General features: G+C 45.0%; 2 protein-coding genes and 1 long non-coding RNA gene across 5 annotated transcripts in view; 2 read left to right on the top strand and 1 right to left on the bottom strand.

The window, feature by feature from the left end:
* Positions 1–2084, bottom strand: part of LOC140391459 (uncharacterized) — a 45440-nt gene extending 43356 nt beyond the window's left edge. Inside the window, exon 1 of the long non-coding RNA XR_011935082.1 lies at positions 1940–2084. This is a non-coding gene — a long non-coding RNA (uncharacterized lncRNA). The remainder of the gene's footprint in view (positions 1–1939) is intronic.
* A 9857-nt stretch (positions 2085–11941) lies between these two features.
* LOC140392014 (BTB/POZ domain-containing protein KCTD21-like) lies at positions 11942–17303 on the top strand. Of its 3 annotated transcripts, none has more exons than XM_072477159.1 (2): positions 11942–12066; positions 16346–17303. In XM_072477159.1, the coding sequence occupies exon 2, from the start codon at positions 16356–16358 to the stop codon at positions 17097–17099; it is 744 nt and encodes a 247-aa protein (XP_072333260.1). In that variant the 5' UTR covers positions 11942–12066; positions 16346–16355; the 3' UTR covers positions 17100–17303. The 3 variants fall into 3 exon arrangements, with proteins under 3 accessions (XP_072333260.1, XP_072333261.1, XP_072333262.1); XM_072477160.1 differs by lacking the exon at positions 11942–12066 and adding an exon at positions 15025–15067; XM_072477161.1 differs by lacking the exon at positions 11942–12066 and adding an exon at positions 15085–15298.
* On the top strand, positions 11967–13996 carry LOC140392013 (lipoyl amidotransferase LIPT1, mitochondrial-like). Its single transcript, XM_072477158.1, has 2 exons — positions 11967–12066; positions 12163–13996. Exon 2 carries the CDS (start codon positions 12170–12172, stop codon positions 13286–13288), a length of 1119 nt encoding a protein of 372 aa, XP_072333259.1. The 5' UTR covers positions 11967–12066; positions 12163–12169; the 3' UTR covers positions 13289–13996.

Raw genomic sequence — 17303 nt, 5'->3', positions numbered from 1 at the left:
CAGTACTGTGAGAGCCTTGGGGATGTGTCCATTGTGGTGATGTAATCTCAGTCAGGGTTCTGTTGGTAGTAACTTTGCGTTTGAGTCAGAAGGCTGTGCATTCAAGTCCCTTCCCTGAATACATAATTTTAGGCTGATACTCCAGTGCAGCACCGTCTGAAGTGCTGTCTTTCAGGTCAGACAGTAAATGTCACCACAGTCCCAGTGGCCTCTCTCCACTTTGAGAGCTGACTGGTTGGTGGTGATTTAACCTGAGGGTCACCACATCTTGGGCAAGGGGCAAGGTTGAGAAGGCAGGACCCTCATGAATAACCTTAGTTGGTACAGGAATTGAATCCTGAACTGTCTGCGTCGCTCCGCATCATGAACCAGCCACCCAGCCAACTGAGCTAAGTACTTCCTGGCTGGTTTAGCTCAGTGGGCTAGACAGCTGGTTTGTGATGAAGAACAAGGCCAGCAGCGTGGGTTCAATTCCCGTATCAGCTGAGAATTCTGAATTCTCCCTCTGTGTTTCCGAAAAGGTGCCGGAGTGTGGCGACTGCTGGCTTTGCACAGTAACTTCATTGCAGTGTTAATGTAAGCCTGCTTGAGACAATAAAGATTATTTATTTATTTATTATTTCTTGTTGAGCAAAATCCAATGCTGCGGGAACTTTAGCAGTTCTCAATAAGCCTTTTATAAAATAACTCATTTGAGTTTATGTTCACCTGTGCACTACTTGTGGAATGCAGATTGTGATGTTTGTGTTAAATTACTCTATTATTTTAGAATACATGGTGAGTCATATATTTTAAATGACTATTTCAAAACAATGCAAAGGTTCATCACCAATGTAGTAAAACAAGAACACCGAAGAAATGAGATCGTGATGTGCACTATACACTGCTAGAAACTCAGTGCCATTATTATTTGAGATGTTCTTCATCTCCCAGCCTGTGAAAATTAATCTTCCTTTAGAACCACATTTTTTGCCTACATGTTTTTTATTCTCTGTGTTAATACATCCCCCACCACATCACCACAACACTATTATCAGGAGGTTTGTAGAAAACTTCTACCAGTGACTTGCAATTTCCATTTCCATTACGGGGAAATCTTCTGGTCATGAAAACATTGAAGTAACGTTCAACAGATGTGATATTAAAAAATATTGTACAGTGTATTTGTTTCAAGAAAAGGTATTTGGATTGCGATCAGAGACAGCTGCATTCATGCACTCAAGCAGATGGGAACGCTGTTAGTGGGCTGACACTCGTAAAATTACCATAAAAACTTGTGAGTTGTTAAGAATCACAGATATTCTGAAAATGCCCCCCCCAAGGGAAGAAAACCAGGACGTCCAGGTCCAGTTTAGCTGTGACTCCAATCCCACAATGTACTTGAACCTTAATGGCCCCAGAAGAGGCTGGGAAAACCGCTCAATTGTTTAAAGTAAAAAAAAGAGATAGAAGGATAAGCACCACATTCTCGGGACAAGTACATTTGGGCAATAGATGTGGATGTAGAAGCATCCCCACATCCACAGAACATATTGGGGCTGGTTTAGCACAGGGCTAAATCGCTGGCTTTGAAAGCAGACCAAGGCAGGCCAGCAGCACGGTTCAATTCCCGTACCAGCCTCCCCAAACAAGTGCCGGAATGCGGCGACTAGGGGCTTTTCACAGTAACTTCATTTGAAGCCTCCTTGTGACAATAAGTGATTTTCATTTCATTCCATATTTTAAAGATGCTGCAATTTTAATCAGTCGATCTTCTAACCTATTTGGTTAAACACACAATCCATGCTTTACCCTGAGCCTGCACAATCTGTCAGAGGTTTTCAGTTTCCTCATTTGTAACACAGAACAGCTGGTGTTATTTTCAAGTATTGACGGGGACTTGTTGCCGTTCCATTCTTCTACACAGTCCTCATAAATTATATAGAACTTGATCACTCACCTCAGGTTGTGAGACTCTGAAAATTCATTCCTCTTTCTCAACTGATTTTGACATCTTCTGCCTTCATCGATTTTAATTCTAATTCAGAGGAAGTAACATTTTGTTTCCTGGATGCTCTCTCGTGTCTGCAAGAGGATAATGTCTGCACACTAATGGTAGGACAGTCTGTGTCCCTTAGTAAGGTTTGTTTGGATTCCATGGATACCGTAATAACCTTTTGTGGTTAACCTTGCTAAGGGGAAATTCACTTATAACATATTCTGGCTGATTTGATGGTTTATCATTAACTGAAGCAATCTTTAAAAGGCTGAGGCACATGGCACACACTCAGCCATTGAGAGGGATCATTTGTTCTTTGGCTTTCAGCTAACCTCTGTTCTTTCTGGCACGCAACACCACATGCAAAGTTAAAGACAGTAAGCATTGTAAAGCTGTGAATTTAAATCAGGTATATTTGGCCAGAAATAATGGCACAGAATAGTTGAATAGTTACAACAAGGCATACAGGCCATCTGCTCCACCCATCTTAATTTGCGTTCCCCAACCTGCACTCAGGCCTGGGCTTTTAGACTGAGAGGCTTCCCTAAAGGGGAAATCCCCCCCGCATTTACCGGGGTAGTTCATATTCTGCGGAGGTCATGGGGAACCTCGTGTAACACAATCAGTATCAAGGTCTATTCCTTTTTCCTTTGGGCAGGATTCTCTGGTCGCCGATGCCGAAATCGCATTCGGCCGGAGAATCTAATTTTCCGACCAAGTGGGCAGCACGGTGGCGCAGTGGGTTAGCCCTGTTGCTTCACAGCGCTGAGGTCCCAGGTTCGATCCCGGCTCTGGGTCACTGTCCGTGTGGAGTTTGCACATTCTCCCTGTGTTTGCGTGGGTTTCGCCCCCACAACCCAAAGATGTGCAGGGTAGTTGATTTGGCCACGCTAAATTGCTCCTTAATTGGAAAAAATGAATTGGGTACTCTACATTTATATTTTAAAAACGTTTCGGACCAAATCGGGGGCGGTGCCACATTTGCGATGCTCCGCCCCTTCCAAAGCACGTACTCTAGGAGTACGCCGCGCGACATATCGGCGGCCTCAGGACGTTGCCTGAGGCCCACCCCCCGATGCTACGCCCCGACCAGCTGAGTTCCCGACGGCGAGGGTCTCTCGTGGTCTCATCTGCCAGGAACTCATGTGGCGGCCGCGGACTCAGTCCAGCGCCACCACAGTTGGGGGAGGGCCAATCCGCAGGCAGGGGGGACTTTGCCAGGGTCTGGGGGCACTATTAGGGGGTGGTCTGGCGCGCACGAGCCAGCCAAAGAGGGGGCACTATTTTGCAGGCTGGGTCCGCGAGTGGCCGGCGCCATGTTGCACGGCCCGGCCGCTGCAGGCCGCCACCGTGCGCATGCGCTGCCACGGACCCGGCAATTCTCCCGGCTGTATCGGCAGCCAGAGCCGGGTGCTCTATGCTGCCGGCATGCTAGCCCCCAACCAAACGGAGGATCGGTGACCGTTTTACACCATTTTGTTCTGTTGTAAAACACTGGCATGGGGACATCGCCTCAAAATCAGAGAATCCAGCCCCTTATAGTTATCTAGCTTCCTCTTAACTGTGCCTACGCAATTTACAGAGTAAAATAGTAGTAAAAGAAACAGTTCCTCCATCTGCCAGTGTCTAACAGAAACTGAAAGAAAAACAGAAAATAGTGGAAATACCCAGAAGGTCTGACTGTGTCTGTGGAGAGAAACAGTTAATATTTCAATTCTGATTAAAGGCCATTGATATGAAATGTTAACCCTGTGTCTCCACCTGCTGATTATTTGCAGTATTTTCTATTTTCATTTCAGATTTCTAGCATAGAATCATAGAATCCCTGCAGCTCAGAGGGGGGCCATTTGGCCCATCGGGTCCACACTGACCCTCTGAAAGAGCACCCTACTTAGGCCCAACCCACACTATCTCCATATCCCACCTAAGTCCAATTTAGCATGGCCAATCCACCTAACCCGCACATCTTTGGGCTGTGGAAGGAAACCAGAGCACCCGGAGGAAACCCACGCAGACACGGGGAGAACGTGCAAACTCCACACAGTATCCCGAGGTCAGAATCGAACCCGAGTCTCTGGCACTGTGAGGCAGCAGTGCTAAGCACTGTGCCTCTGTGCTGCCGCTGCATCTGCAGTATTTCAGCCAGGTTTTTACAGGCTTCCAACCCAGCGAGATAGGACAGTCCCACAAGGTGGAGACACACTGCGACGGGCCATAAAATTCAAGCTTTATTCTTATATTACTGTTTAGCAGAAGCCCACCTGGATCTCCTGGGAGAAGTACTGAGATGCTTCCTTTTCCTGACATGCATCAATGATCTATGACGTATGAGGAGAGATTGAATCGGTGAGGATTGATTTTGCTGGAGTTCAAAAGAATGAGGAGGGATCCCATAGAAACCTGTATAATTCTAACAGGGCTAAACAGGGTAGATGCAGGAAGGATGTTCCTGATGGTGGGTGTGTCCAGAATCAGGGGTCACAGTCTGCAGATATGGAATAACCCATTTAGCACAGAGATGAGGAGAAATTTCTTCACTCAGAGAGTGGTGAGCCTGTGAAATTTGTTGCCACAGGAAACAGTTTAGGCCAAAACATTGTAAGAAGCAGTTAGATTTGGCATTTAGGGTGAAGGGAATGAAAGGATATGGAGGGAAAGTGGGATTAGGCTATTGAGTTGGATGATCAGCCATGATAATGAATGGTGGAGCAGGATCGAAGGGCCGAATGGCCTCCTCCTGCTCCTATTTTCCATGTTTCATCTGGATCTTGTTGGACAGCGAACAGTTTAAAAGCTTGTGATGATACAAAACTTGGAACATTGTAAACTGTGAGGGGAACAGTGCAGAACTTCAAACGTTGGTCGAGTGGCAGACAGATGGCAGATGATGTTCAATTCAGAGAAATGTGAGCTGATGCATTTCAGCAGGAAGAACATGGGGAGATAATATAAAATAAGGTGTACAGTTCTAAAGGGGTGCAGGAGCAGAGGAACCTGGGTGTATATGTTCATAGATCATGGAAGGTGGCAGGATGGAGAGAGTATTTAATAAAGCATATAGAATCATTACAGTGCAGAAGGAGGCCATTTGGGCCCATCAAGTCAGCATGAACCCTCTCAGAAAGAGCACCCTACCTAGGCCCATGCCCCTGCCCGATCCCCATAACCTAATAACCCCACCTATCCTTTTGGACAATTTAGCATAGCAGTCCACCCAACCTGCACATCTTTGGACTGGAGGAGGAAACTGGAGAAACCAAAGGAAACGCACAAAGACACGGGCAGAATGTGCAGACTCCACACAGTCACCTGAGGCTGGAATCAAACCTTTGAACCTGGCACTGTGAGGCAGCAGTGCTAACCTTTACATTTAACATTACGATTTTTAGAAAACATCAGGACGCTTTTTTTTTTATTGTCACATGAGATGTGGGCGTTGCTGGCTGGACCAGCATTTATTGCCCGACATTAATTGCCCTTGAACTGAGTGGTTTGATAGGCCTTTTCAGAGGGCATTTAAGAGTCAACCACATTGCTGTGGGGTCTGGAGTCACAGGTAAGTCAGACCAGGTAAGGATGGCAGATTTCCTTCCCTAAAAGGACATTAGTAAACCAGATGGGTTTTTATGATTAAAAAAAAATACAGTTTCATGGTCATCATTAGACTTTTAATTCCAGATGTTTACCGAATTCAAATTTCACCATCTGCCATAGCAGGATTTGAACCTGGGTGCCCAGAGCATTATCGTGAGGTTGCTGGATTACTAATCCAGTGACAATACCACTACACCAGTGCCTCCCCATTACTAGAGGATCCTGAAGGAGGCTGAAAATCTCACTTCCAGGTTTTAAATGATGAATTAAGGGTAAAGTGAGATGAAAAAACTACCTAAATGTAGTTGTTTATTGAGAAGTGTCTACATATTGAGTCCCTGCATGAAAAGATCTCCATACAATATAGGAGCTGATAAGAAGGAGTCCATTACCTGCATCTACTGGATCAGCTTTGACTGAAAAGTGTCCACTCTGGGATGCTCAGCACTTCCAAAACTATCTGCACTGGAACACACTCTCTGTAAGAAATAGGGGCAGGACAATGGGAGGATGAACTGGGGACAGAGGTAGGATGGGGACTCTGGAGCAAAACACTGAAGCAGGGTGAACTCCACCTCCTCCTGCGCAAGGCTAAGCCTAATGCAGCTCAACGTGGTGCACAGAGCGCACCTGACCAGAACCCGAATGAGCAGGTTCTTCCCGGAGGTGGAGGACAAATGTGAATGGTGCCAGAGGGGCCTGGCCAACCACACCCACATGTTTTGGGCTTGCCCCAAGCTTGCTGGGTTCTGGACAGCCTCCTCCGAGGCAATGTCCAGGGCTGTGGGGGGTGAGGGTGAAGCCATGTCCAATAGTGGCAATCGTCAGGGTGTTGAAGCAGTCAGAATTACACGTGGGTAAGGGGCCAACTTTTGCTTCCCTAATCGCACGCTGGAGTATCCTGCTCGGCTGGCGATCGGCAGCACCACACACAGCTGCAGACTATCTCGCTAAAGGAAGGTGGGGAAACCACGAGAGATGCCCACCCCCTTTTTTTTCCACTGTCGGGAAAATAAAAGAAAAGCACAGCCAAAGTTAGGGGGGGGGGGGGGGGGGGACCAACCGGGAAGGTGGAGGAACCATAGACCAATCCAGAGGGCAACGAAATGCACATAGGGACAGTTAAATGAAGGACAAACTAAACCTCTCTGTATAATAAAGGAAATTAGCGCGGGCGAAAAAAATGTGATGTGTATATATACAACTGTTTATAAATATGGGAAATGCCAATAAAAAGATATTTTTTTAAAAAGAAATAGGGGCAGGAGTAGGACACTTGGCCCAGCTAGCTTGCTCCACAATTCGATAAGATTATCCCAGGTCCGATTCCAGGCTTGGGTCACTGTCTGCAGAGTCTGCATGTTCTCTCCATGTCTGCGTGGGTTTCCTCCGGGTGCTCCGGTTTCCTCCCACAGTCCAAAGATGTGCAGGTTAGGTGGATTGACCATGATAAATTGCCCTTAGAGTCCACAGATAGGGTGGCGGTGTGGGCTCGGGTGGGGTGCTCTTTCCAAGGGCCGGTGCAGATTCGATGGGCCAAATGGCCTCCTTCTGCACTGTAAATTCTATGATTCTATGATTATGACTGATCAGATTGTGGCCCTGACTATGCGATCCAGTCTGTCCTCCATAATGCCTAACTCCTTTGTCAATCAAAAATCTGTCTGAATCAGCCTTGAAGATATTAAATTATCCAACCTGCGTTGATCCCTATGAAAAATTCCAAAGATCTACTGAAAAAAGACATTTTTCCTCACCTCTGTTGTAAATGGGAGACCCCTTATTTATAAATGGTGTATCCTAGTTCTACATACAATTTGTCTAGGGGTTAGTTTGTTTGTTTGGCAGAAAAATGGACAGGAGATCCTGGAGACAATCTGCAAGGTGACTAATCAGATCTAAAATCTGGAAAGTTGTGTGAATAGCTCGGAGAGCTGAGTATTTTCCCAGAAACGGCCAAACTGTGAACTGGAATATTATTGGTTGGTAATGGAATTCTGGAAAGCTACACCATCAGGATTGTCATGGCCCGAGGGAAAGAGAGTTTGTAAAAATTTGCCTTGTTGATGATAATTGTTCCAAATGACCCAGAGATGGTGGTTGTTGTCAGATAGGACTCCTGACACCCTGCTTTAATAAAGAGCAGCATATTGTGGAACTGCGTGGCTATATAGGGGAACACATATGCGGTGACTGATGCGGGTGCTTGTGATTGTGTAAGACGTACCTTTGTTGTGTTGACGCTTTAAAGTGGAATTTACCTTCGCCTGTTAATTTATGTTTAATTTGTGTTGGTTCTGTTCTCTGTTAAAGTTAAAGCTACAAAAATGAAATATTTTTGGTAACTTCTTCATTTGTTGGACAGTCAGTAAGTCCCACAAGTCACGAAAGATGTCCTTGTTAGGTGAATTGGACATTCTGAATTCTCCCTCAGTGTACCCGAAAAGGTGCCGCAGTGTGGAGATTAGGGGATTTTCACAGTAACTTCATTGCATTGTTAATGTAACCCTACTTGTGACACTAATAAAGATTATTATTAAATATTTGTAATGTAAACTTGGGCTCCATTCATCGTAATTCCATCCTTTTAAGATTCTCCATGTTGGAATGTCTTCTGAATGGAGCCTTGAGTCAAAGTTCCCTTGACCTCCCAGCAGCTCTACAGTTTGTGCCCCCACTCCTGGTCCTGGGGTGAGAGCCTTGTCCTTTATGGGAGGTTGTGAGAATTGGGCCTCTACTCTCTGAAGTTCAGAAAAATGAGAGACGATCCCATTGAGGAAAATCAAGATTTCTGAAGGGACTTTATGGAGTAGATATTGAGAGGTTGTTTTAACTGATTGGGGAATCATGAACACAGAGTCATGGCAGCATGTGGCACAGTGGTTAGCACTGGGACTGCGGCACTGAGGTCCCTGGTTCGAATTCCGGCCCTGGGTTACTGTCCGTGTGGAGTTTGCACATTCTCCCCATGTTTGCGTGGGTTTCACCCCCACAACCCAAAGATGTGCTGGTCAGGTGGATTGGCTATGCTAAATTGCTCCTTAATTGGAAAAGAAAAATAATTGGCTTCTCTAAATTTAAAAAAGCAACAAAAAAAAACACAGCATCATAGTCTCTGAATAAGGGACCAATCAGTTAGGACTGAGAAGAGAAAACATTTCTTCATTCAAACGGTTGTGAATCTTCAGAATTTTCTATCCCAGTTGAATATTTAAGGCTGAGACAGACAGATTTTTAGGCATTCAGGAAATCACGGGATATGGAGAATTAGAAATGGTGTTGAGGTAAAAGATTAGCCACAATCTTGCTGAATGGCGGAGCAGGTTAGAAGCGCCATATGGTCTGTTCCTACTTCTATTTCTTATGTTCTTGAATATGCTGAGGCTATACTCAGCATCAGATTTGTGGCACAAAGAGCTGAGATATTAGTAAGTTGTTGCTCAGGTGGCCCACTCAAATGACACTTCCTGTGCTGGATGGTAAACTGGCCCAGGCAACCACAGCAGCAGCATAAATAATGCGAGCAATTCCAGAAACCCAAACGAGGCATCATTCACTTTATCCCAGGAGGGAAGAACCTTCAAAGAGTATCAGAATTAGGTAACAGGACACACACCCCGAATATCAGATTTGGCAAGGATAAATACCAGACAAAGAAGATCCCATTACCCAATAAAACAAAAAAACACATTATGGCAAATATTCCTTCGAGGTGCATTGCACTTTATGTTGCAATGATGGTGCAGTGATTGTGGCTGAAGAGATGTGGGAATTCTCCGTAAGGTTTGATGGTGTGTTGGGTAGAGGTTTTTAAATAAAGTGGGCAATGACCTTTTGGGTAAAGTGGGTTTGGATAATTGGCTATCTCAAGATTGGAACAGGTGTCTCTGTTACCACTCATTTGCAGCTCCTTTCCCCGAGTTTTCTCTCTCTGCTGTGAATCAGAGCTTCGGTGAACTGTACAATTATAAAGCATATGGCATCCATTCTAATTTTAGACACTGAGATGGGGCTGTATAGTCAACATTTGAATATCTGGCATCAGCTTGGATGCTTGGATGATTATGGTTACACCATTTTGGAGATTTACTGAGTGGGATCCATTACAATCCATGAATGTCTGTGAATTAATAGAAGCGACTGGGTGAGTGTTGTCAATAAATGCTAAGACCTGGGGATTCTTGCCATCTAACATAAGTGATGGGCCCTCTCCCTTTGCTTCCTTGGAGTAGATAATAAAGTTATTTGTCCTTTTAAACTTCGTATCAGTGGCCTGATAGATTCAGTAGTACATTACATATTGGCTGATCTGGCAGATTTTTAAAAAAATAAAAAATTTAGAGTACCCAATTCATTTTTTCCAATTAAGGGGCAATTTAGCGTGGCCAATCCACCTAACCAGCACATCTTTGGGTTGTGGGGGCAAAACCCACGCAAACACGGGGAGAATGTGCAAACTCCACACAGTGACCTAGAGCTGGGATCGAACCTGGCGTCTCGGCGCCGTGAGGCAGTTTGTGCTAACCACTGCGCCACCGTGCTGACCCCTGGCAGATATTTCTGAGGCATTTCTTTTCCTTCTTGAGATCTGCGCATTTCTGGCAGAGTCACCATTTAATGTACATCCTTGATTGCCCTTCAGAAGGTGATGGAAGGCGTCCACCTTGAATTCCTGCAGTCTGTGTGGTGAATGCGTTTCTGAGCAAAATCTAGGATGCCATATGGTGTTGGCCTGCAAAGTTATCAGAAGGTAAGTGCAATGAACAACATCTCCCTCTCAATCCATCAATGAGCAAGGTTGGTTAGTCAATTAGTGAAGGACTCTGTGTTCTGCAGGCTTTGCTCAGAGATGGGCACATCAACGTTTTATGTTTAATAAATGTGTTTTTCCTGTTGTTAAAACTAATGAGCAGCCATGTGACTCCACGTTTTAAAAAAAGTAAAAAGTCACAGTCTAAGGAGCTGTTGGATCCATTCTGGGATCTTCCCATCCAGTTGCAGCACGAACTGGGACCGTAACAAAAAATCACTACCGTTGAAAAATAAATTCACTGATATGCCTTTTTTTTTAACCCCAAGACCTCCCAAAGTACTTCCAAGCAAAATGTGTTTTTGAAGCCTAGTCACTGTTGCAATGCAGGAAGTATCACAGGAGCACATATACAGTGGTTAGCACTGCTGTCTCACAGTGCCAGTGACCCATGTTCAATTCTAACCTCCGGTAACTGTCTGTGTGGAGTTTGCACTTTCTCCCCGTGTCTGCGTGGGTTTCCTCCGGGTGCTCCGGTTTCCTCCCACAGTCCAAAGATGTGCAGGTTAGGTTGATTGGCCACGCTAAATTGCCCCTTGTTGTCCAAAAAATGTTAGTTCGGGTTACGGGGATAATAATATTTATTATTGTCACAAGTAAGCTTACGTTAACAATGCAATGAAGTTACTTTGAAAATCCTCTAGCCGCCACACTCCGGCACCTGTTCGGGTACACAGGCAGAATTCAGAATGTTCAAGGGCAGCACGGTAGCATTGTGGATAGCACAATTACTTCACAGCTCCAGGGTCCCAGGTTCGATTCCGGCTTGGGCCACTGTCTGTGCGGAGTCTGCACATCCTCCCCGTGTGTGCGTGGGTTTCCTCCGGGTGCTCCGGTTTCCTCCCACAGTCCAAAGATGTGCAGGTTAGGTGGATTGGCCATGATAAATTGCCCTTAGTGACCAAAATTGCCCTTAGTGTTGGGTGGGGTTACTGGGTTATGGGGATAGGGTGAAGGTGTTGACCTTGGGTAGGGTGCTCTTTCCAAGAGCCGGTGCAGACTCGATGGGCCGAATGGCCTCCTTCTGCACTGTAAATCCTATGCTATAATTCACCTAACACGCACTTCTTTCAGGACTTGTGGGAGGAAACCGGAGTACCTGGAGGAAACTCTCGCAGGCATGGGGAGAATGTGAAGACTCCGCACAGACAGTGACCCAAGCGGGAATCAAACCTGGGACCCTGGAGCTGTGAAGCAACAGTGCTAACCACTGTGCTATCATGTCGCCCATAAAGGATAGGGTGGGCGCTGGTAGGGTGCTCTTTCAGAGGGTCGGTGCAGACTCGATGGGCTGAATGGCTTCCTTCTGCACTGTAGGGATCCTATGGACATTTTATCTCATTGACGGTGCCTTATCCCTCCTTCTCGCTATTGCACCACCCCTCGCTCCCCTTGTCTTTAAAACCCAGTACATTATGGAATATGTCAATGTTTCTCTTCCAGTCATGGAAGGGGAGCCATCCCAGAATCGTCTGGAAGTGTGCAAGCCCTCTATCAACCCTGCAGGGACTTTGTCCAGCAGCACCTCCTTGTAGATGGCGCTAACGAGAGAAGGCGAGGGAGTGAAACTAGCCAATCTGATGTCCCGCACAAGTTCCTCTCCCATTGCAATGACAGACGGTGCAGGAGGACTTGGGGCCGAAGGGAAAGGCGCTTTGCTTAGGACGGGAGTATTTTAAAGGCGGTGAGTAAACGCTCCTGACGATTAGTTTGCAGGGGCGGCCGCTTCCGTGCTGTTACTGGCTTCATTTTTATTTATTTGTTAGTTTATCTTTTGCAGCAACGCCATGCCCTTGCTGGAAGCGGGACTCCGGGCATTGTGGGGTGCTCGCTACACCACCCTGGCCGCTCTGGGTGAGTGCCGGGCCGGCGGCGCTCTGCTCCTACAGTCCCTGTCCACCGACATCTACCAGAACCTGGCGCTGGAGGACTGGCTTCACGAGTACGTGCAGACCTGGGGCGGGCAGGCGCTCCTGCTCTGGAGGAACGGCCCCGCCGTGGTCATCGGTCGCCACCAGAACCCCTGGCGGGAATGCAACCTGAAACTCATGAGGGAGCGAGGGGTCCAGCTGAGCCGCAGGAGGAGCGGGGGAGGCACCGTGTACCACGACCTTGGCAACATCAACCTGACCTTCTTCACCTCCAGGCAGCGTTACGACAGGCGTGGCAACTTGGAGCTGCTCATCTCCGCCCTGAAGGGGATCCGACCTCACCTGGATGTCATGGCCACAGACAGGTACGACCTGCTGCTCAACAGCGCCTTCAAGATCTCAGGCACTGCCTCCAAAATTGGCAGGACCTCGGCCTACCACCACTGCACCTTGCTTTGCAACTCAGACAGGTCCACGCTCTCCTCGGTGCTCCAGTCTCCACACCAAGGTCTTCAAACCAACGCTACCCCCAGCACACCTGCCCTAGTGAAAAACCTCTGTGAAGAGGATCCCACCCTCACCTGTGATGTACTGATGGAGGCCATTGCTGCGGAGTACACAAGGCGCCACAGCCTCCGTGACCAAATTGTGCTCATCGACCCTCGAGACGACTCGTTGCTGCCAGGAATTGGCAAATTTACTCAGGAGCTTAAAAGCTGGGAGTGGACCTATGGCAGAACACCCAAGTTCACTATCAGCCACTTGTTCTCTCTGCACCATGATGTGAACGAGGAAGATGTTAAATTGAACATGAGCATCAACCATGGCAGGATTGAAAGTTGTAGTATTGAAGTGTTTTCTGACTGGCTACCATCTGCCATGTGTGACCACTTAGCCTCAGACCTCATTGGCAATAGGTTTTGCCCGACTGAAACAATGGTTTTGGCAAGCGCCCATTTAAGGGCTTGTTCCCTGGACAATGAGCTACATAACAGATGGAATGCACTTTGTGAACATGTTATGGCGATAATGTAATTTTTAGCCTTTTGTTAACTCCCATGCAAACTTGAATTTAATACTGCTGAACCTACCAACTGATAGCTTGAATCAAAAAATGTTTCTGGATTTGTTTTGTGCAATTCTTACCAAAATTGAGTTTTACAAAAAAAATGTTTTCCTACAATACATGGTGCTACTTTAGTTAAAACTGGAGAGATAGAAAAAAAGACCCAGGTAGTATGAAATAAATATTTTCTTTAGGGAAAATTGAAACACAAATAGCCTGTACGGGTGAAGAGCTTGAATCAAAATAATGTAATTGGCTATCTATTGTTGGAAATGCTTGAATTCATCAACTAGCTAAGTAGAACATAGAAATATTTTTGTATAAAATACTAACAATACAGGGTGCAAAAGATAACTTTTTGTTGTAAATAAAATCCTTGTAATATCCAAAAAATAGATTGCAGTGGTTCAAGAAGACCTTCTTGAGAACAAATGCCAGTGACACCCACATCCCATGAAGAAAGGTTTTTAAAATGAGATGGTAGCGGTCATATATTGTACTGTATAGAGCAGTATTATAAATGAAAAAAAGAAAGTGTTGAAATTATGCTGACTCGCTATATATTTCTATCATTATCTGGTTTGCTATTAAAGATTTCCAAACCTCTGTTTTTTATCTACTTTAAGTTAAATTTGGATTGTTTTGTGCCAAGGTAATGAATAAATATTGATAAATTAGATCTGAAAGCTGCTGCACTATTATTACAACTTGAATTTCCACCATGTACAAAAACATTTTACAGGAGACAAGAAAGAAAATAGGTATTGAGTAGGAGGCGGGTGAGGAAAAACAAGTGTAGCTAAGGGAGTTTAGGAAAAATACAGTTAAAAGATGCACAACAGAGGCTGGGTATTCTACTGCAGGAAACTCACCTCCTGGCTCTCAAACTTGTCCACCATCAACAGATCATGGGTGTGATGGAATACTCTCACTTGCCTTGATGAGTACTGCTCCAATCACACTCAAAGCTCAACATATAGGACAAAGCATCCCACTTGATTGGCACCCCGCACATCACGTTAATCATTCACACCCCCCACCATCAGCATTTAGTGAGTACTGTATGCAGGATGCACTGCAGCAACTCACCAGGGCATCTTTGACAGCGTGGTAGCACAGTGGGCAGCACTGCTGCCTCACAGCGCCAGGGACCCGGATTCAATTCTGGCCTTGGATGACTGTGTGGTTTGCACGTTCTCCCCGTGTCAGCGTCAGTTTCCTCTGGGTGCCCCGGTTTCCTCCCACAGTCCAAAGATTTGCAGGTTAGGTGGATTGGCAATGCTAAATTGCCCATTAGCGTCCAAAGGTTAGGTGAGGTGATGGGGTGGGGGAGTGAGCCTAGGTGGGGTGCTGTTTCAGAGGGTCAGTGCAGATTCAATGGATCGAATGGCCTCCTGCCCTGTAGGGATTCTATGGTGACAGCACCTTCCAAATCCATGACCTTCTCCACCCAGAACAGCCATGAGCTCACCCTGTGGGAACATATCACATTCTTTATTGCCGTTGGATCAAAATACCTGAACACCCTCCAAACAACACTGTGGGAATGCCTCCACCACACGAGCTACAACAGTTCAAGAAGGGGCAATCACAGCCCTGCCCATATCTTGTGAATAAGAAAAGCATGTGACAGCAATTGCTGTACAACAGGTGTGGTTTCAAATGAAACTAGCTGAAATGCATTCTGGGACAGAATAATTAAACCACGTATCCCAGAATGCTGTGGGCTGAGCAGCCTTTTCCAGAAGGTAAGGAGCACCTGCAGCACATTCCTGTTTCAAATTATTTTCCATCAAACTTCGAATTAAGTCCAATTAGCTTGGTGATCTTGTTACAATAAGGTGGTTGTCAGAAGAAATAAACATTAGAATAATACTTAAGGAAGAGAAAACAAAGTTTTAATAGGTCTGTGGATCCAAACTTCCTTGACGTGCTTTTGTGATCTTGGGTGTGACCGTGTTTGCTTTTTCTTAAGAAAGGTAAGGGCAGATGTTAAATGCAGATTATCCTGGAATTTTTATTGATCAACAAAAGGAATAGTTTAAGAATTCTCCAAGTACATGGTTTTTGACGTTGCAGTTCATACTCTTCTTTTTTTTAGGCCTTTTGTTGGCCTGGAATTCAATCTGCTAAAGCATGGTGCTCATAACAACTTATTTTGACATTCAAAGTTAATTGGGACGTATAACTTCAAAACGTTATCTTTATTTTCTTACGTGATGCAACAATACTTCACTTTTCCAAGACTTCTTACTGTGGTGTTTGACACTTTCAAGTTGACAACTTGTTAGCTATGGAGTATTCTACGTTAGATGTATGAAGAGAAACACACTGTCTGGGGAAATGGCTACTCTGTGGAATCAATTTTCTTTTAGGTTTAGATCTCCCAGTAGTAGTTCACTTGAGTTTATCCATTTGAGTGGTTAAGACATACAGATCAGGAAGTCCCTGTTTCACACTAAGTTAACTGATCTCAGTTGCAAAAGTAGCACGGGTACTACACTTGGATTCTTGTGCTCCCGGGTTAGGTAGAGGAACATTATTGGGCTTCTGCTCCGAATCGCTGTCTAGAAAATAATGCTGCAAGTGTAGCTGAGGTGGGCGATGAGTGATGATGTCATGAAGCTCAGTAATTCTCAAACCAATTCCTAGCAAGAAGGGCCCACAGCACAAAATTGTTCCGAATTTGACGTTAAATGGCAGTCTCTCTTAAATGCCTAAAAGGGAAACAGAAAGGCACGCTGATTTCATTGAGTGTGCAACTGTAGCTGACCACTTTTGAGGACATATATGAGCACTGCATAATTAATCTGCAGTTAATTATGCCATATTATAATAGGGAGTGTTTGATACTGGTATTAAAAGCAGCTAACAATCATTTTGAAAAAGGCGAATCCTTACAAGTTCTCTATACATGATTCAAGACTATTGGAACACTCTAGGACCTAGCAACAAAGGCAGATCATTTTTAACAAGATATACTTTTTCTTCAGGATTCCACATCATACTCTTTATTTTGCTTACAGATTTTAAGTTATGGATTTCAGCATGTCAGAACCAATAACGCTGAATGTAGGGGGAACGTTATACACCACTTCCCAAAAGACTTTAACTCGCTATCCAGAATCAATGCTTGGCTTAATGTTTACCGGAATAATGACCACCAGCGTGGATCAGCGAGGAAACTACTTCATAGACAGAGATGGAAAAATGTTTCGTTACATCCTGAATTTTCTTCGAACATCGCACTTGGACCTTCCAGTTAATTTCCAAGAGCTGGACCTTCTGAACAGAGAGGCTGATTTTTTCCAGATCCAACCTCTGCTGGAGGCTCTGCAGATGGTCAAGCCGCCAGTTACTGAAATTAAAAAAAATGTAATGCTTAACATCATTCATAACTCGAAGTTACATAACGTTGGGTCCTCCACTGTAAAAATTGTTAGCGTTCAGGTATTTTCCACATCCTGTGCCTTACTGAAAATCCTCAGTTCCAAATTTTACTATGTTTTCAATGGAGAAAATGTATCTGCAGGCACCAACCTGGAAGATCTGAAATTTATTTCGCTGGAATGGGTTGAAAGTAATGGAACTAGAATGGAAAGACATTATGTAATGCAGAATTGGAAAAGCCTCTATGTTTCACCAAGCCATCAGGGAATCCGAAATCTGGAAATGTTTGTTCAGCAAATCATAAAAATAGCAGTCGATGGTGGATTCCTTCTTCATTCCATTCCTTCTGTTTTATCCGATCCAGTGATTCTGCATTTCACTCAGTATTGATAATACTGCAAGCCAACTAACACGTATTTCCGATCTTTTGGGTTTAAAAAAAATAATAGCCTCTTCCTTTTTCTTATTTAGAACAGCATTTATTACCAGCTGTGCACTTAGTAATAAATCCCTGTCATGTGTAACATCATGATTGTTGATTCTTTTGGTGGTACAGTGGAATTTTGCAGTTGAGATTAAACTAATATTGCTAGA

Source organism: Scyliorhinus torazame, chromosome 15 (genome assembly GCF_047496885.1).
Source record: "Scyliorhinus torazame isolate Kashiwa2021f chromosome 15, sScyTor2.1, whole genome shotgun sequence".
Taxonomy (NCBI): Eukaryota; Metazoa; Chordata; class Chondrichthyes; order Carcharhiniformes; family Scyliorhinidae; genus Scyliorhinus; species Scyliorhinus torazame.
Note: the sequence above shows the minus strand (reverse complement) of the source record. Positions and strands in the feature narration are given on the sequence as shown.